This window comes from Strigops habroptila, chromosome 4 (assembly GCF_004027225.2).
Source record: "Strigops habroptila isolate Jane chromosome 4, bStrHab1.2.pri, whole genome shotgun sequence".
Classification (NCBI taxonomy): domain Eukaryota; kingdom Metazoa; phylum Chordata; class Aves; order Psittaciformes; family Psittacidae; genus Strigops; species Strigops habroptila.
This window is the reverse complement of record NC_046358.1, coordinates 68,463,128-68,482,449: the sequence shown is the minus strand read 5'-3', so window position 1 is coordinate 68,482,449 and position 19,322 is coordinate 68,463,128. Positions and strand designations below refer to the sequence as shown.

Genomic DNA, 19,322 nt, shown 5'->3' with positions numbered 1-19,322 from the left:
AGCATCCTGCTGACAGTGTGAAGCAGTTTGTGGAGCAGACAAGCACTGACATCACAGGGTGATTAGTACAGCATAAAACCTTGTTAAAACTCAACCCCGGCTGGACAGGGATGTCACGTTCCCCATTTCTCTTGCCTCAGTTCATCGGCAGCACCCACATCAGCACCTGTTTGAACACAGGCCTTGATGAGACACTTGACTCTGCAATACCGTAGGACACCTTCCTTGGCTGGAAGGTGCTGGGTAGTAGGGAACCTGCGGCTTGAGCTCACTCTGGTCTGCCCTGGGGCTGAGTGATGATGGTTCTTGGGTGATAGTGGCTGTAACCACCTGCGCTGAGGAGCTCCGGTTTGGAGCCAGTGGACACGGTAGAAAGAGATTGTGGCCCAAACCGTTCCCATCAGAGCATGGGGCTGGAGGCAGCGGGAGGTGTGTGCGGACTGGCAAGAAGCGGGGCTGGGGAGGTGGTTTTGGCAGCAGCTCTTCCCCACCCCTCTCCAGCTTCCCTGCGCCCTCGGCCTGGAGTTCTCCTGGCTAAGGCGCATTCCCTTAGGACGCACGTCGCTCCCTGCTACTGTCAGCCCTTTTCAACAGCATTTCATAAACACGAAACACAGGTGTATGCTGCTGCCAGCCCTCAGAGCTCCAGCAGGGAACTAATTCATTTTTATTTAACGCTCGGTGTGACTAAACCAGCTACAAAGAGCAACCCCCTCACACACCGGCTGCGCGGCGGGAGGACGCAGGTCCGGGGTCCCCTGAGCTCGCGAGCAGCACACAGTGCTGAGCGCGACGCCGGCCCCGAGCGCAGGCTCCCAGGGCCGCCCCCCAGCCATGTCCGCGGCGGCGGCGCTGGCGGGCCGCAGGAGGCCCGAGCCCGGCTGTGAAGGGCGCTCCGCCGCTTCCCCTCTCGGACCGATCCCGTGAGGCGGCGGAGACCGTGCGCCCCGCGACCTCCCCAAGATGGCGGCGCCCTCCCCATGATGGCGGCTCCTTGGGGAAAGCGGGGTGGTGGTCACGTGGGGCCGGCGGGTAGAGGGGGATCCTGGCGCGTCAGCTGAGCGGGACCACGTGACCGGGACCGGCACCGCCCCTGCCCCTCGGCCCGGCCCCGCTGCCCCGGGCGGGGGCTGCAGGGGGTCCCGCCGCCGGGCCGTTTCCGCAGGGCGCCGGCCCGGAGCCGCGGGGAGGGGCAGGGCCTGCCCGCTGCCTGCCCCCGGGCGGCGCTGCGGCATCCCCGCTCCTCACCGGCTCCCCGTTCCAGCGGCGCCCACTCGCACCTGAGCCGCGGCCTTGCTCCGGTGGCCGCCCCGTGCCCACCCCCCCCCCACTCCCGCCGGTTCCCGCGGTCCCACGATGCCGTCCAACAAATCCGTCTCGGATGCGCCCATCGTCCAGTTCACCAACTGCCGCATCCTGCGGAGCCATCAGCTCCAGAGGTGAGCGGAGCCGGGGCGGCGGGGCTCACCCGGCACCTCAGCGCCCGGGGAACCGTCCCCAGCCCCCAGGGCTGCAGCACCCCGCGCTGTACCTTCCCCCGCGCCCGCTTTCCGAGCGGGACGAGGCGTGTGATGTACGGCCGCTCTCTGCGCCCCTCGTCCCCGCTGCCAGCCCCTCGGCCAAAGCCACCGCGGTGACGGGGGCATCCCAGAGCCCAGGCAGAGCCGAGCTGCCCGTCCTTCCCCGTCAGGCACCGGAGAGCCCGCGGCGCAGCGTGCCCCTGGGGCTGCTCTGCCCGAGGGTGGTCCCTGGGGCCACGGCCACCACCTGCTCCGTGTGCTCCACAGGAGCTTGGCCTCTGTGTGATTGTCCCTTCAGGGAGGACCTGTGGGTGCGAGAGGGGAAGATCCTCAACCCGGAGAAACTCTTCTTCGAGGAGAAGGGATCTGCTGACATCCAGCTGGACTGTAAGGACAGCATCATCGCCCCGGGCTTCATCGATGTCCAGATCAATGGTACGGTGAAGCCACGTGCACTTGCAGAGGGGTGGAGGATGCTAGATTTGTCCATCCCCGTCCTTCAAACCTCGCTGCATGCATACTGCCCCTAACCAAGTGCATTTAGGTGTACAAAGGAGATGTGAGTCACCAAGCTTAATGGTAAAGAACAATTTTGCCCATGGTTGGTGCTGTCATGAAACTGATCCCCTTTGGCTGGGTGGGGATTTCAGCCCAGCTTTCCTCTTAACCTCATTTTTATGAGCATTTTATCCTGCCCCTGCACTGGTAGGATGCCCGCCCTGCCCTTTCCAGGGTGTGGAGACAACAGAGCAGGACTTAACCAACGGAACACACATCACCTGCAGTAGCTCTTCCCTGAGGGTCAGGAGGGGCTTGTTCTATGGTAGCCTGTGTCAGAAGTCAGATCCCCTTTACAGTGGGGAATCCTCAGATTTTGCCCTGCACCAAAATAAAACGTTGGTGCTTGCAAAACGCGGTGGGATGCTGTGGGGAGAAGCAGTTCAGGAGGACAGCACTGGTTGGATTTGTACTCCCAGAGCCTTGCAAATGTAGGGCAGAAGTGTTGGTGGAGCCCTTCACTTCTGATCTGTGCCGTACACATGAAGCAGCTTGCTCCAGTCATGCTGCAGTTTCATATCTGTTTGGTTCATGGTGCAGGAGGCTTTGGGGTGGACTTCTCCCTGGCTACAGATGACTTCAAATCAGGGATTGACCTGGTCAGTCAGAAAATCCTCTCCCATGGCGTGACCTCCTTCTGTCCCACCCTGGTGACCTCTCCTCCAGCTGTGTACCACCAAGTAAGTGACTTTCTCCCCTCTCATCCACAGGGGGGATAAAGGGCTGAGGTTGGTACCAAGAGGTGAGAGAGCCAAGGCTGGGCCCACAGGGATTGGCATAGCTGCCTTGGGGGAAAAGCCGTGGGCATGAGGAGCTGGGCACTACTCCTGGATTTCTTGCCCTTAACCTTTAGATCTCTGAGACAGTAATGCCTCCCAGGCCAGCTCTGCACAGCAGAGCTTCCAGTTGACTTTTTCTCTGTGGGCTGTGTTTGGCTGATGGTTCCAAGTGGTCCAGCTACAAAGCTCTCTCTGGACCTGACATGTAGGTTGCGCTCTGGCAGGCTGGGGTGCTGTGTCTGGGGTGCCATGTCTGACAAACCCCTTTTTCTAGGTTCTCCCTCAGATCAGTATAAGAAATGGTGGAGCCCATGGAGCAGGTATCTTGGGTAAGTGGTTTTGTCCCTCGCTATCCTCTCTGGTGCTACTCTAAGTAGGCAATTATCTTGTTAAGGGGAAAGAAGCTACTGTAGGAACATCACAAATGGGGCCTGGAGCTCTCTTCATGGGAGGGATGCATGGGCACAGATCACACCTGGAGTACTGTGTTCAGGTCTGGGGGCAACAACACAAGAGGGACGTGGAGCTGTTGGAGCGAGTCCAGAGGAGGCCACGGAGATGCTGCGAGGGCTGGAGCAGCTCTGCTCTGGAGCCAGGCTGAGAGAGCTGGGCTTGTTCAGCCTGGAGAAGAGAAGGCTCCTTAAGGGGAGACCTAAGAGCAGCTCCCAGTGCCTGAAGGGGCTACAAGAAAGCTGGAGAGGGGCTTTGGACAAGGGCCTGTAGGGACAGGCCAAGGGGGAATGGCTTTAACCTGCCAGAGGGGAGACTGAGATGAGCTCTTAGGCAGAAGCTCTTCCCTGTGAGGGTGCTGAGGCGCTGGCACAGGTTGCCCAGAGAAGCTGTGGCTGCCCCATCCCTGGCAGTGTTCAAGGCCAGGTTGGACACAGGGGCTTGGAGCAACCTGCTCTAGTGGAAGGTGTCCCTGCCCATGGCAGGGGGTTGGAACTGGAGGAGCTTTGAGGTCCCTTCCAACCCACACCAGTCTGTGTTTCTGTGATCCGCTTTCTCCCTCAGCCTGTGCCTGGCCTCTGCATGGTCTGTCATTGTACACGCACTGCTCAGCTCTTTTGTCCCCACAGGTCAGTGGCAGCGGGGTGGCTGGGCTTGGCCAGCTTCCAGCCCTGCATCTTTTGCTGTGCTGAGCTCAGAGTAACCTGAACCATGTGTTTTGCTGCAGGAGAATGGCAAGAGCTTGACTGGAGCAGGGCAGACCCAGCAGGTTTCTTGGTCCTTGGCGGGGAGGGGAACGGTCATGGTTTTGTGTTCCTGTTTGGGCAGGGGCCCATCTAGAAGGACCGTTCATCAGCAAGGAGAAGAAGGGGGCGCACCCGGAGCACTGCCTCCGCACCTTTGAGGCGGGTGCCTTCCAGGACCTGCTGGCCACCTACGGGTCCCTGCACTGTGTCCGGATTGTCACCCTCGCCCCAGAGATGAAGAGGAGCAGCGAGGTGATCCGGGAGCTCACCAAGAGGGGCATCTGTGTCTCCCTGGGTAAGGGCTGGGGCAGAGGAGTCTTAGGGGGACTCTGTCTCCCTGCCCCTCTCTTGGGGATGTGGCATCTCTAACGGTGTCTCAGTGTGACTGTACAGATTTTCTTTTCCCTGGCCTTTGTGGAGGTGACAGACCTGTCACAAATGGTGTGACAAAACATCATGCTGTGAATCTGTGGCCCTTTGTATGATAACGGCTGAACTTCATATTTATTGATTGGGGAGCCCCTGCCATTGAACACAAGGTAGCATTTGGTGCTGGTTGCACGCAGGAAAGAATAGCAGTCTTACTTGAACAAAGATGTAATTGAGGGTTGGTGACATGGAAAGGTTGAAACTCTGAAATTCCACTGCTTATTTGACAAGTGAAATAATTTTCCAAAGATTACTGCTGAGTTTTGATAACTGTTTGTCAACCAGAAGCACTGTAGGAGACCTCTCCCTCCAATATCTTGCTGGCCACTGACTTAAAACTGGCTGCATTTTTCTTGCCCTCTGTTTCACAAACTCTTCTTTGCCTCAGATCATTGAAGAAATCCCTTTAAAAGAAAAAAAAAGAAAGGGGGGGGGGGCAGTTATTGAGGGTGAAGTGCACCCTGACACATCAAACACTTCTGTGCTGAGGCTGGCATCTCATGGTGGGGTATCAGAGTCAAGTCCTAGTGATGAAGCATCTTCACTCCTGCAAGGAAAGAAATGGAGATGGGTAGAGAAATCAGGCATTGGTCTTTGTTCCCAGGTCACTCAGTGGCTAATCTTTCCCAGGCTGAGGATGCTGTGCAGCACGGTGCTACCTTCATCACTCACCTCTTCAATGCCATGTTGCCGGTGAGTAGCTGAGGGCACTTGCCCAGCACTGGTATTGCTTCTGGTGCTTTCTCTCCTGCTTCCCATGGATGCATATTCTCCCCAGCTTGTTTCGTACCAGGCCTTGCAATGAGGTTTCAGCACTGAACCTCTGGCTTCACGTTTCTACTGCCTGATCTAAAAGACTCTTGAGATTGGAGGAAATGCCCAGATTTGCCTGGTAAAGGACAGAGCGTTCAGCTGCCGGGCACTGTTGATAGAGATGGCAGCTGCGCCCCCTGCCAGGAAGGGTCTCAGCCCATGAGTCCTGGTGATGCTCCACAGCTTGTTCTCTCTCCCCTCGAGCAGTTCCACCATCGTGACCCTGGGATCGTGGGGCTGCTGACAAGTGACAAGATTCCCGCTGGGCGGAGGGTCTTCTACGGCATGATCTCTGATGGCATCCACACCAACCCTGCCGCCCTGCGAATCGCCCACCGAGCCCACCCCAAAGGTGAGCCGTGATGGGCCCACTCAGTGCCACGAGCCATCACCCACAAAACACTCACGCTAGTGCTGTGTTGTGCTGCCCTCACTGCCTGAGAAAGACCACAGCCACGGGGGCTGATCCACCAGCCCTCTTGCTTTGGTTGCATGTGGCTAGACTCACCTTGGCCCCTCTCTGGGAGGGCCAGTGGGGTGCAGTGCTCAGAGCTCAGCAAGATCAGCTGCAAAGGTAAGGCAGCCCCTTTTCTTGCATCCCTCAGGCCTGGTGCTGGTGACAGATGCAATCGCTGGCATGGGGCTGGCACCAGGTCGGCACACGCTGGGGCAGCAGGTGGTGGAGATTGATGGGCTGAACACCTACATTGCAGGTAAGTGCTTCTTGCTAAAGAGCTGGGGACAGTGCTGGCAGTTGTGCCTGTTCCTGGAGAGCTCAGCACACCTCGCAGTGCCTGTCAGAGCAGGGCAGCACTTGCACCACCCTCTTGGGTTTTGCTGCCTGATGGCTCTGCAGGGACTTGGCCCTGGGGAGAATGAGACATCTCATAAAAAGGGGAAGTACCCCACCTTCATGGGGTGGGGAGGAATCTCTCAGCTCATAGCTGTCTGCAACACCTTTGAACACAGGATCATGGATGCCAGAGGTTCCAGTGGGGTCGGAAAGGACAGAGAAATCCTACACATACTTATTGTCCCTTGTCTTTACTTTAACACAACCACTCTTGCTAACTAAGTTCCCTCAGCTGCAAGCAGTTGGAGACTGGGAAAGTATTTCAGGAAGGATCATTCTCTGTCCTTCCGCTGTCTCTGGCAGCAGATCTCTGTGTTGTGTGCTAGTTTCACCCAGTCCAGCTGGTCTCACAGCAGAGCTGCAGGGGGACATCCCAGTACCTCTCCCTGCACTGCCAGCATGGGTTCTCTCTTGCCTTGTTCTGTCACTGGGCAGCAATGGCTGCAGGCCCTTCAACTTGCTTCCTGTGCAGTCCAGGATTTTCACCTTTTCTGGTCATGTTATACTTTCCCACCAGCCCACTTCTCTTTGCTGTGGGTTGTGGGACCTGCTCAGCACCATCCTGTTCCTCTCCCAGGCACAAAGACCCTGAGTGGCAGTGTGGCAACCATGGACACGTGTGTGCGACACTTTCAAGAAGCCACAGGTAAGTAAGTGTTGTCCACAAGCTGCTGCTCCCTATGTTCACATGGGAAGAGGTCTCGCTCTTGCCAGCTGTGTCCACTCCACCAGGCAATGTTCCCTCTCACCTGAGACATGATGAGAAGGGCTGGGATCAGCAGCATTGGCCTCAGATGAGCACCTTTTTTTGGTGAGGGTTCATTTTAACCCATAGCACGGACGAGAGGTGAACTCTCCTGCTCTTTTCTCCCCTCCCCATTCCCTAGGTATTCAGTTCTCCTCTTCCTGCTATCTCCCATAGGGATGTTTCCCCTCCCCAGCTCCATCTGGCTGTGGCGAGGGTGTTCCAGGTCAGGTCCCTGCCAGGCTGACAGTTGCCTTAGCGGGGGGGGTTCAGGCTGCTCTGGCAACAGGGTTGTTTGCTGCCCTAATGTCTCCCCCTTCTCTGTCCAAGGGTGCTCAGTAGAGATCGCGTTGGAGGCAGCGTCTCTGCATCCCGCCCAGCTCCTGGGGATTGAACACAAAAAGGGGACACTAAATTACGACTCCGATGCAGGTACTGGTGTGGGGACAGCAGGTACTGGTGCAGGGACAACAGTGTGAGGGCTCCTGCAAAGCTGGGTGCTTTGCTGGGTGCTGGGTGCTGGGGCTGCAGCAAACACATCTTCATCCCCTGCTTCAGTGGGAGCTGCAGGGAGATTCGCTTTGCCTGGGGTTTGCTCTGGGCTTTTGCTCCAGTGGTGTTTCCTTTGGGTGCTAGTGTTGTTTCGTGATCCCTTTGGTGAGACCCCACATCTCAGCCAGCATGGAGCAGAGCTGTCACAGCAAGGATGGCACCATGCTGCTGTCCTGCTGCCGTTTGTGGGGTGGGGGGAAGCTCTTCCGTGCTGAGCTCAGCTCTTCCCAGCCAGCTTCAGCTGCTTCCTTTCTCTCTTACCCGATGCAGATTTCCTGATGCTGAATGATGGTCTGTATGTGCAAGCCACGTACATCGCAGGCGAGGAAGTCTGGAGACAGGATGCATTAGGCATGTGACACTGGGCTGTCCCAGTGCCCTCCAGGCTCCAGGCCACCCTCGAAGCTGTGGTAGCAGCTTCACCCCACTTCTCTCTTTTCTTCTTTTGTTTTTTTAATTCCTTCCTGCAACTCCCTTAAAGGAGCCTCATACCAAAGAGCTGCGTTTTCCAGCGCAATCGCTGCTTCCAGTTACTGCCATGCCTGCGCCAGATGTGTTGGTGCTCGGTTGGTGGTGTGGGGAGAGCAGGCAGATCTGTGCTGGGGGGGACTGCCAGGCCCTGGAGTGACCTGAAGGCCTGCACAGCTGTCCTGCATGGAGTCCCCAGAAAGAGGTGCTCCTGACACCATCTCACAGCAGTGTGAAGCTGTCCCAGCCTCTGCACTGTTTTATAGAGCACTCGCTAACCTGCCCTGTGCCTGAGGCAGGCTCAAGCCATTTCCATTCCCCTGTCTGCTCTTTGCCTCGCTCCCGGGAAGCCATGGCTGGTTACACATCAGCTTCCACCAGCTCAGCTCGCAGCTCTTCACGTTAAAAGGTTGCTGTTGTGTCAGCAGAAGTCGAGGATCACATTCTGATCCCCCGGCAGTCCCTCTGCCGTGTGTCCTTGGAGCAAGGCTGTCGCAGCTTGCCGACTTGGTGCCGTTGTGGGGCTCTGAATCCATGTGGGCTGAATCCTCAGGGCAGAGATCAAACCCAGGAAAAACGAATCATTGCTGGTCCTTTGTGCCTTTCCCCTGCATGGGCATTGAGTTCACAGCACGTGGTTTCAGCTGGAGACATGGACAGCATCCTACCACAGAAAGCAATGTTCCTCTTAACCCCTTGTTCTGGATAGATGGGTTCTGCAGGCTCTGCGCTCAGCCTCTGGATTATCTGATGGGGTTGTGCATTCCTCAGGTCACAGACAGGAAGTTTTGCTTTAGAGGATGCATCCAGATTGATGCTGACAGGCAAACAAGCTCTTGGTCCAGCTCAGGGACTGAGGGAAGGAGAACTGCACTGGGAGTCTGGTCTTTCAAGGCAGCTTGTGATAGCTCAGTATTCCCGTGCTCATTATTATCTTCTCCAATATTTGGCTGTCAGCTCTTTTCCTGTCACTTGGACACTTCTGTGTGAAGACTGTTGCTGATTTCAAACCTACCACACTCACTCAGAACAGCTTTGTTGATTCTTGCACAATCTCTGGACAAGCCTCAGACCAGTTAGATGGGTTTTGTATGAGGGGAGGGCTTAGGCAAGGGCTAAGCCTTAGCAAGGGTGGAGGCTGTAAGGCAAGGCAAGAGTCCAGCCAGGATGGGCAGAAGTGTGCTGATTTTTCCAGTACCTTTTTATAACCTGTAACAGCAACATTTGGAAGTGCTTTCCTACCGCTTCAGAGCCCTGCTGGAATAACTGGCAGCCTTGGAGAATTTCTAACATCAACTCCCAACATCAGCAGAAATTGTAACCTCCACAATGTGAAGCATTTGAAAGAGACATCAAATACTGTGCTAGGAAACGTGACCTGCTGCAGCGTTACAGATCCCAGCGAGGGCACTTTGGGCTGCTGTTGGAAAAAAATCCAAGGGAAAAAAATGCATATGAAACAAGGTTTCTAATTTTTTTTTATTATTATTATTATTTACAAAATTAAGCAATCGAAAGGAAATCTAAAATAGAAATGGAATTAGACAACACCTGTACCTGTCTATTGCTCTCTTTTTGGCTGCTGAAGGTACGCTGTACTCTGTGTTGTATGGTGGTGTGTGTCAGGGTGGGCTGGGAGCTGCTATCCCAGGGCCTCTGCACCTGGATGGGGATGATGCCGAAGTGGCTGTGCGATTTGGTCCCCTGGAGGGAGTCCTCAGCTGGAAAGCGGTGTCCTGGCACTGGAAATGAATCAGACTGGTTTGTGTTGGAAGGAACCTTAAAGCTCATCCAGTTCCAACCCCCTGCCATGGGCAGGGACACCTTCCACTAGACCAGGTTGCTCCAAGCCCCGGCCCACCCGGCCCAGCAGCTCCCCGTGGGGCTCAGGGGAGCGGTAGGCGAGCTGGGGGCACAGATGCGCCACCGAGGGGGGAGCTCGGCTCCTCCGGTCCGCAGCCGCTCCGCGCCTCGGCACCCCCGGCCCGCCCCGCGCAGGCCCCGCCGAGGGCAGAGGACGGCCGCTGGTGGCCCACGGCGGGGCCTGTCCCCTTCCCTACCGGCCGGTCCGTGCCGGGGCCGGGCGGCCGCCGCTTTCCCCTGGGCGCGGTGGCGGAACGCAGGCTCGGGGACGAGGGAGCAGGCGGACCGCGGCGAGGGGCGGCCTTTGGGCGGTGCACGGCGGCCGGGCCCTTCGCGCCTTCACTCGCGGACCTCGGTGGCTGCCTCAGTCCAGGGGCCCGGTCGCTGGTGGTGGGCTCGGGCCGGGTGAAGCCGGAGCCCGGGAGCCCACACGCTGTTGGTGACCGGAGGTGGCCCGGAGCCTCCCGGCATGGAGCGGGTAAGGGCTTTGCTCGGCCCCTCTGCCTCAGGCACCTCTTGCCCCGGTCCTTCCCGGGGCCCAGGCTGTGCTGCAGCCGCAGCTCTGCCCACAGCTCCCCGGGGCTCTTTAAAGCGCTTCCCTGGCACTTGCGCCGGACTTTCCCATTTCCTGGTCACCTCCGTATTCCTCTAAGGCAGGATTGTTATCTATTTCACTTCCTAATGCGCTTTAAGGACTGTCTTGTTCACACGTGGGCTTCTGACCCTTACTTGGCTTAGCAGGAGGCAGAAGGGGTGTAAATACAGCAAAGTCTGGAGAATTTGTGTTTAACATAAAGATAAATTCTGTGTATTGCTGGCACTGTGCTGGGGGAAATTTGCTGCTGCGTTCTCTCTGTTTCCTTTATTCTGTCCCATGTTCCCATCTTATGGCTTGTTGTTTGGTTCTGCTGCAGCTCTGCTTTTGTTTTCCAGACTTAATGAAATTATGCCATAGAATAAGCTTCAGGAAAAATGAGAAATCTTCCATTTGGGGCCTTTAAAAAGGGAAGAGTGGGGAAACAACCAACCAAAGACCCCTAAAACCAATAAAATCAGCAGGAAGCCCTGGCTTGCCATGAAGGGCTGGTTTACTGCTAGTAAGAGTCTGTTGTCTCTAATTTTTGAGACATAGAGGGCTCATTTGGTGCCCTCTAAATAGGGAAAACGGTAGGGCATGTGTCCCACTCTGTGCTGTGTTGAGTTAAGGTATAAATTGAGCTGTGACACCACACACTTCAAGCATACAGCCGGAAAAGGGGTTAATGACTCATTAGTCTGATCTCCCATAAGAGGGGAGAGGGCTTCAGAAAACTCCAGTTTGGAATCAGTTTTGCAAGCGAGAGATTTGTGCTTCTTTTAAACATTGTGCTTTCCCATGTCCAAGGCTCCCCAGGGCACGTTCCAAGAGGAGCTGCAGTGGTGCATTTCGCAGCTGGAGGCAAATCTTCGCTTCAGCCGGACCCCCAAACAAGGTATGATGCCTCAGCCGTATTCCAACCTCAGACCTGGGTGTTTTTCTGTTTCTTCTATCTGTTTCCTATTCTTGTGTTGTATGGGATTTGTTCTAAAGACAAAACAACATAAAGCATTGAACTTAAGATCTGTCTGTCTGGAAGCAGCTTATCTTTTATTCCTGTGACGTTCAGTCTCTCTGTTTTCTTTATTCTTTCTCATGTTCCCATCTAATGGCTCATTGTTTGATTCTGCTACAGCTCTGCTTTTGTTTTCCAGTCATAATGAAATACTGTGTCAGTGCATCTGGCCCTTAAACACCAGTAGGTTTATTTCTGTGAAGCTTGTTCCTCATTGTTCATGTTCCAAAGAGAAATTGCACAAAAGATAAAATCCTATAAAATCATTTTCAGAAGAAGTTACATCTAGTCAGTCCAACTTGTAAATGTATGAAGACATATATCCTGCTTCTGCTGATGGCTAGTAGCTAACATTTAGAGGAATGGTGTGACTACCCTTTGTAAGGTGCTGAGGTGAGTGTTTGCTGGGGCACCAAGCATATAGCAGTGATGAATTTGTGCCCACACGCCAGGCTTGAGCATCGGACCATTTTGTTACACGTGTATCTTGTGCTTGGTACCTAGTGTCCAGCAGCAGAGGGCGAGGCTGAAGCTCTTTCTAGCCCTTTCTTTGTAGCAGCTCTTAATAGTGAGCAGGCCTTGAATGCAGCCAGCCAAACTCCTTGAAAGTAGGGGAAATGTGTGCTCAGGACCCTGATACCCGCTTTTGTGGGTGGCTGCAGCCCTGCTGCAGCACTTCTGCCTTGCACTTGTGTGTTATTACTCTGTCTCTAGTATGGGACTCACTGTTGAGTCTGCAAGATACACCTCATTTGGAGAGTCCCAGAGAGGTGCACTGCAGCCAGGGGAGATGGGGAGTGCCCATTCCAAAATACTAGTCTAAGTACATCAAGCTTTTTTGTGGCTTGAAATGTGTGAGACAAGCACTAGAAGACTCTGCGTATCTGGAGTTCCCCAAACGAGGTGTGTGGGGACCTCTGTCACAGAAGAACAACTGTGCTTTTTAGAGAATCTGCTCTGACTTACAAAATTGGGATTACTGTTGTGGTCAGGGTGGTTCGTATGAGAGTCAAGCAAGAGTCTTCCTTTTCAGGGTGTGCTCTGTACTCAGATTTTTCCCAGTTTTCCAGAGAAGAGACACCGAGCTAGCCTCTTAGGTTTGTCAGTGGCTTTGGGGGAAGGGTTGTTGAGCCCTGTGTAGCTTCTGTGCCATTAGTAGTGCACTTTCTTCAGTGTGAGATTCTTACTGTGTATAATAAGCAGTTAAGATCTATTTATTTCCACACACACACACACACCCCACCACCCCCCTTTAAGAACATTTCATGGTATTTTAGCTTCTAGAAGCACTTGGAGTTTCCTTTTGACTGAACGCCAGTCATGGATTAGTCAGAGGTGGTACGAACACAACACGTTCCGAGGAGACCCAGTCATCAGCATCCCACAGTATGGTGTGTAAGGCCCACCATAACCTGCCTCTTGTCTCTCTTGATCTTTTTCTTGAGTGCAGCAGGGGAGACCCAGGACATTCTCAAGGTCCTGCGCTCCCATGACACGCCTTTTGTGAAGAAGCAGCAAGTGATGAACCAAATGTTTGGGGATTGTCGCCTCAGGATGGCTGAGGATCAGAAGGGCATGGACAAAGCAGGTGAGCTTGAACTGTCCTGTCAGATGATGGTAATATTTGGTTCTTTTCTGTCAATTTCTTATGTTGCAGCTCATGACTGGATTGCCTCTCTGTGGCAGTGTCTTACAGAGGGAGTTGTAGTAGCAGTGGCATCCCCATAGTAGGAAACTGGCACGTTGACAGAAACGTTATGCTTTCTTTTCTAGTCATGAAACCTGGTGATGTGGAAGTACAGCAGAGCAATGGGCAGGCTTCAGGTGGTGTGGTGTATGGCAGACAATCTGACCAAATCTCTGAGGCAACGCCAAAGTGGTTCATGTCGTCTGACAGCAGCTTCCGATTTGATTTCACGCTTTCTGACAGTGACACACAAGCAACTGGCACACCTTTGGAAACAGTCCCTGGTGTCAGTGGTGCTGAGAAGATACAAACCAGTATTGGAGGCACTGAGCAGGAGAACTGGAATGGAGCCTTGAGGTTTGCTGCCTCTGGACAAGAACCCAAGTTTGCTTTCAACTTTGCCACCCCAGATGAAGACTGTCCTCTGGATCAGTTAGTTCCAGCAAGCCAACATATAGACTGTACAGCAGGTCATGAGGTGCTGGGTAATTCTTTGCCTGCTGAATCAGCAGGTATGCCACAGACTGCAGCCTTGCAGAAGCCTGAGTTGACTCAAACTACAGGTAGTTCACCCAAAGAGCATAGAAGCAATGTCACATTAAGGATCCCCCAACCAGAGACTGCTCCTGGAGATGAGACAGTGGCAGAGAAATCAGCAGATGGAGCTGTCCAGAAGAAGAAGAAGAAGAAGAAGAAACAAAAAACATCTGTCAGTAAAAAGGAGATAAAAGAAACTGAGATCAACAGGAAGGCAAAGGCAGAAGCTAGCAGATGTCAAAATGCAGATACTCCCCACCAGGATGAGACCTCTCAGGTATTTAAATATTGATGGGATCCTATTATTTATAAACCCTTGAGCAAAAGAGAAGCTTCATCTCTTTGCATATTTAACAGTCAGTGTAGTGGCTTGAGAGGGAACCTGAAAGAGGAGGATTGCTGCTTGCTTCTTACAGCAGCTGTTTTCTTTCTCTGCTAGACAGTTGGGGAACCTGATTAGTGGAAAGGAGTTAATGGTCCTTCGTTGTCTGCTTCAGGCTTGTACTGAAACATTTCATGTTTAGACTTCTGATGGCTAATCCTGGGAAGCTGGGTGTCACAGTTTCTTAAAAAGATAGAGGTGACTCTCCTCAGTCAGAGCTAAGCTGGTATCTGTGCATGCTGAACCAGGCACTGTACCCCTGATTGGCATATTACTGGGTAGGATGAATTGCTCACATAACACAAATAGCAAATCTGAGGTGCAGAGCCGTTGCCCCTTGTGGCCACAGCCATGGCAGGGTCTGGTGCAAAGCTTAAAGGTGCTTCTGAGAAGATTCTTCTTGTAAGGCATGGCCAGAAATAGACTGAACTTGTAAGTTGTGTGTAAACACATCATTAAGGCACACCCTGAGGTTTTCTGGTGTTCTGCTGAGGTCCAGATCTTCACTTCATTCTTCTTTCCAGCACTGGTATAGTTATTATTAATAGACAGTGCCAGCTGAGCGATAGTGAAATACAGAATTGCAAAACACTTGCTTCCATTAACATTCTACACAGAAATTGCACTGAGTGGTCACCTGCCTCTTGAGGCACTCCATCCAAAGTGCTGCTTCAACAACAGCCCTACCAATAAACACTGCTGAGTACTGGGAAGGTATGAAGGTGATGGAAGGATAGAAAGGTGATTAAAAGCTCTTTCAGTCCATTGGAATGTCGCTGTTGTAAGGAAGAGGAGACAGCATGAATGCTTTTGTGTTTACATGTACATAACAGTTAAGAATTGCTTCAGCCCCAGGGTGCAGCCCTCTTTCCTTCTCCCTGCCACTGCTCAGTTAGCCAGCTGGCTTTGCTCAATGGGACTTGGCTTCTTTCACCTTCATGGGCTTCAGCCTTCTCATGCATTTCTGCTTGAGCAAGCACACAGGAGCTGAAACACCAAGACTCAGTTTCTGATTTTGTCCATTGTTTGCTTTTTGATTTCGGGCAGGTTTGGGGTAGCTTTTTTTTTGTCGTTAATGCTTATTCTTCCCACCTATAAGTTGACTTGACAGCTTCTTTCAGAGGAAAGGCCTGGACAGCTTTCCAGAAAATAGCATTCTGATGATACATCTAAATGACAGCCAAATATTAAATCCATCAAATAGAGCCAGTAAGTTGCAGCGAAACAATTGTCCAGTGCTTTAAGTTTATCCAATGAAAAACACTACAGGGAAAAGTCATTAATTCTGTAGAGTGATAACCAGAACATGAAACTTGGAATAGTCCTTTATGCAGATACGTTTTTTTCCTGTGTAGCACCTGCTGCTCTAATTTTTTGATTACTTACTTCCTTTTGCTCACTCTGCTTCATGTTGCATAGCAGTCAGGGGACCAGCTGTGGAAGGAGGTGGACTGGTGTGTGGAACAGCTGGAACTTGGCCTGAAGACACAGAAATCCACTCCAAAGCAGGGTAAGCATTCCAGTAAACAAGAGATCTCCCCTGTGGGAAGGGCTGGCAGGCGTGCAGGAGCAGAGCCACTGGGGAGTCTTAAACTGTGCCTTGTTTCTCCTTTGCATGCTTCAGTCGAGGAGGCTCTCCGTGCAATCAAGACACTGCGCAATGACAAGGCTCCGCTGGTGAAGAAGCGTCAACTCATGAGAGTCATGTTTGGAGACTACAGGAAAAAGATGGAGGAGGAGCTGTGCAAAGAGCTGAAGCTCATGGAAGCAGGTAGAACTTTGCATGGTGGGGGAAGAGAAGAAAGGGCTTTGCCTTTCATATTGCTTTGCAGAGTGGGACCTCGCTATATGAGATGAGTAAACATCTTTCATTGCTCTTTGCTCCCCTCTTTAAGCTGTGAAATCTGCCAGAGTTGTGGAAGTGAAGGGAAGCATCCGCAAGAAGAAAGGCCAGTTCATCCGGAAGTGCTCAGGGGCTTCCAGGAAAAGTCAAGGTTCAGCAGGATCCCTTTCAGAGTCACCCGGGACACATAACACAGGCCCATTCAAATTCACACCTTCCCAAGAAGAGTTTCGCTTTAATTTCTTCTAGGAAAGTCTAAAACTGTGGCTAAAACCTGTGCCATATCTCCTATAAACTTAAGAATGGTGGAAAGATGCTGAGCAGTAGGAAATGTTACCCAAGAAACTCAGTCTTTTCTAAAGTAAGGTTCATCTTTCAGAAGAAGAACCAGCTTCTGTGAAGATCCAGCAGTGTAAGCATAATGGATAGTTGGGTGCTTCCACTCCATGTGAGTCAATGCAGCCTCTGGTATCCAGAAAGCCCTGGGCAGTGTGTCATCACTGCCACCTAGAGTAGGAAGTTCAGGGCCTTGGAGGAAAATGAGTGAGAATTGTCCTTGCTCGTTCATCTCTTCAGTTGACGGGTATAGACTTCAAAGAGAATTGCAAATGCTGCTTTAATCTAGCTTAGGGATGTAAAGACAGTTGTTTCCAGACAGGGAAGGATTTTTGTTGCTGAAGCCAGGTACGGGCCAGCTGGGAAGGATGTACAATCGGCTCTTAAAAAACAAGTTTACTGTATAAGTAGCCCAGTTACAACCACCAGTGACTCAGAGGCTGAATCAGCTGCATGCCAAAGCTTGGGTGGTGGTGAAATGAACTGAGAGAGCCCAAGGACTCTTCTGCATTTGATTTGTATTAAATTTTTGCTACCTTGACAGTTGAATGTGTCTCTCCACACAGTGGAGTTTCAGTGTTTCAATACTACTTCAGCGACTCAACCCATCTCCTGTGTTTAGGCAGAAAATCTTCCTCTTTAAGCTTAAAAAAGCTGAAGGAACAGAAGTCCTTTAAAAGGAAAGATGGTATCAGGTGTCCCTGAGTGCAGTGCTCTCTTTCCTTTTTATAGTCCAGTCATCCTGCCTGAGAGGCAAGAAAAGGGAGTGTAGGCAGGTTCCAGGGTGTACTAGGAGCAGCGGAGATGGTGGAAAACATTTGCTAGGAAAGGCTTCAAAAAAACCTTATGTTGGCTACAAAAAAAATGTATTAGTAAGCTCTGATACAGTCTGTTCCATCTGTGATATTTGTTTGTTTGTTTGTTTTAAAGAATGCTTGTCTAGCATAAGGAGAAACTGAACCTGGGTAACATACCTGATGAGGAGAAATATAGAGAGAAGACTTTTAAGTCTTCTGGAAATCAGTAGGCGAGCAAATTATTCTTTTGCTTGCTGAGGAACACTGCTGGGAGTTAGTGACTGTATGGAACAACGCTATACAGTATTTTTTTGTTTTCCAGGGTTTTATATTACGCATACAGAAGCTGTGTCATCAAACTTTTTGTGTTTTCATGCCATTCAGTAAGATTAAAAAGGATCTTGTACATGACCTTGGATCTACAGCTGTTTTCTTTCCTAGCTGGTTATGCAGCATAAGTCTGGGAAAACGGGTATTTTGTTCCTACCTTGTTTCAGGTCAATCATTCCCAGGGCTGGGAATGAAGTCTGCACTTTCTAGAAGTGTACAGTCCTTAGGATAGAGGAAAAGCAAAGCAGGCTCCTTTCTCCAGTCTTGGCCCAGCTGAGCACACAGAGAAATCTGTGGTGGCACTAGACAGGCTGACCAGGTACATCCAGTACAGGATAATTATTTCCACATGAAGAATCCCAAGGTCATTATTCATATAAATTCCCATGGAAGTCAGTTGAGCAAAAATTTGAAGAATTCCCCTAAATACAGAAGTATCATAAGAGTATTTACAGTAAATTGCAAATATAATCAAGGTTGGGTGATATGCTCTGGAATCACTCTTCCTAGCCATGCTGATCTTATTCCTCTGTTTTTTTTCCCTCTAGTTGGATCAGTTGCAAGTCAGCTAGCTGAGAAATCCTTTCAAACAGGAAACTGCACAGCTAGTGTTGGTAAAATGTTTAAAATCCTGTGCTGTGGAAGGCTGCAGGAGTATTCTGGAAAGCATTCTTAGCTATTGCCTTATGATTAGTATTCGTTAGGCTTTCACAACTAGAATAAAGAAATCGGTGAGGTGGACATTTGGTGTAACCTAATCCAGCTGGTGTATCTCCAAAGAGAGCAGAGAGAAAAAGCATTCTAAACGTGAATGGCTCCTGTAGCTTTTCAGAGGTCTTCCCAAGATGCGGACCAGCCAGGCCATATTCCTCTCGCAGTGCGTCATTACTAGAGGACCCGGAAGGCAAGTGTTCACCAAGGTGATGCTTCATAGCACTGAGTGCGCCTGTGTGCAGGACTAGAGCCTGCTGGGTCAGTTCACGACTGTGTGATCCTGGCCAAGGCATTTTGCCTTTCTGTGTGGAATCCCTGTTTTCATAGTCGAGGTGATGCCTCCTGCCTCTTTGACAGACGTGCCCAAGTTATTTCATTAATGATTGTGTCTTGAAGAGGCAACTCTGTAGTATTTTGCATGTGAACTTAGAGCAGTCTTCACTCTTACGCTTTGCGATGTTTGAAGCATCTCTGTTGCGTTATCATTTATTTGAAAAGAAACAGTGTTATTTGAAGTTAGGAAATGCTGTCACTGCTCCATCAGTCTGTTCCCCCTCACAGCAGCCACAATGCAGTCTTAATGACATTTTAAAAACCCTCAATGTTCTCCTCTTTTAGCATTTCTTTCTTTCAGATTTCAATGCTGGCTATGATTTCAGTGATGTGTCTTCTTACACCAGTGTCAAGTTTGAGTCAGGGCTTCACTCTAGGAGTTACTGTAATATGTGTGCCCAAAGGCACTGATAGTGTACAGCAGAGAGGGGAAAGATATTCTCATCTTGGAGTTCTCTGTTCCAGTGCTCTTGCATTAAGAAGCTGTAGCTCAGGTTTGGTAGAAAATTGAGCTGAGTTCTGACCTGTCTCTTTCTGCATCTTCTCCTCCATTTTGTGCTGTGCATTTGGCATTGGCACAAAAGGGGTCATTTGATTTGTGGTACCATATCTCTTTGGTGACTGACCACCTAAATGCAGTGCAGCATGGTGGAAGGCAGGTCCAGGCTTCTAGGCAGCAAACTGCTTGCAAGAACTTCCAGCATGGTTGTGACGACACCAAGTTGGGTGGGAGTGCTGATCTGCTGGAGGGTAGGAAGCTCTGCAGAGGGATCTGGACAGGCTGGATCATTGGCTGTGGCCAATGGGATGAGGTTCAACAAAGGCAAAGTGCTGGGTCCTGCACTTGGGCCACAAGAACTGCACACAACACTATAGGCTTGGGGAAGGGTGGCTGGAAAGCTGCCCATGGAAAAGGACCTGGGAGTGGTGATTGATTGACTGAGCTGAACATGAACCAGCTTATGCCCAGGCAGCCAAGAAGGCCAACAGCATCC

At 51.6% G+C, this 19,322-nt stretch overlaps 2 protein-coding genes across 3 annotated transcripts; both read left to right on the top strand.

Moving 5' to 3' along the window:
- The first annotated feature begins 1,069 nt into the window (after nucleotides 1-1,069).
- On the top strand, nucleotides 1,070-9,463 carry AMDHD2 (amidohydrolase domain containing 2). Its single transcript, XM_030484197.1, has 11 exons — nucleotides 1,070-1,439; nucleotides 1,819-1,955; nucleotides 2,619-2,758; nucleotides 3,132-3,186; nucleotides 4,136-4,348; nucleotides 5,087-5,175; nucleotides 5,503-5,647; nucleotides 5,901-6,008; nucleotides 6,726-6,794; nucleotides 7,224-7,325; nucleotides 7,716-9,463. Exons 1-11 carry the CDS (start codon nucleotides 1,357-1,359, stop codon nucleotides 7,802-7,804), a joined length of 1,230 nt encoding a protein of 409 aa, XP_030340057.1. The 5' UTR covers nucleotides 1,070-1,356; the 3' UTR covers nucleotides 7,805-9,463.
- A 591-nt stretch (nucleotides 9,464-10,054) lies between these two features.
- Nucleotides 10,055-18,583, top strand: LOC115607205. 2 transcript variants are annotated; one of them, XM_030484194.1, is made up of 7 exons: nucleotides 10,055-10,254; nucleotides 11,161-11,248; nucleotides 12,819-12,956; nucleotides 13,142-13,869; nucleotides 15,394-15,484; nucleotides 15,599-15,745; nucleotides 15,870-18,583. In XM_030484194.1, exons 1-7 carry the CDS (start codon nucleotides 10,246-10,248, stop codon nucleotides 16,064-16,066), a joined length of 1,398 nt encoding a protein of 465 aa, XP_030340054.1. In that variant the 5' UTR covers nucleotides 10,055-10,245; the 3' UTR covers nucleotides 16,067-18,583. The 2 variants fall into 2 exon arrangements, with proteins under 2 accessions (XP_030340054.1, XP_030340055.1); XM_030484195.1 differs by having other exon boundaries at nucleotides 10,057-10,254; nucleotides 15,397-15,484.
- Nucleotides 18,584-19,322: the final 739 nt, after the last annotated feature.

Excerpts from the sequence above, each read along its gene's own strand:
- LOC115607205 (XM_030484194.1), top strand. Across the intron at positions 12,957-13,141 it reads GAAGGGCATGGACAAAGCAG|TCATGAAACCTGGTGATGTG; the intron begins GTGAGCTTGAAC and ends TTTCTTTTCTAG. Across the intron at positions 13,870-15,393 it reads ACCAGGATGAGACCTCTCAG|CAGTCAGGGGACCAGCTGTG; the intron begins GTATTTAAATAT and ends CATGTTGCATAG.
- AMDHD2 (XM_030484197.1), top strand. The coding sequence starts at position 1,357 with ATGCCGTCCAACAAATCCGTCTCGGATGCGCCCATCGTCCAGTTCACC. Across the intron at positions 1,956-2,618 it reads CATCGATGTCCAGATCAATG|GAGGCTTTGGGGTGGACTTC; the intron begins GTACGGTGAAGC and ends TTCATGGTGCAG. Across the intron at positions 6,795-7,223 it reads ACACTTTCAAGAAGCCACAG|GGTGCTCAGTAGAGATCGCG; the intron begins GTAAGTAAGTGT and ends TCTCTGTCCAAG.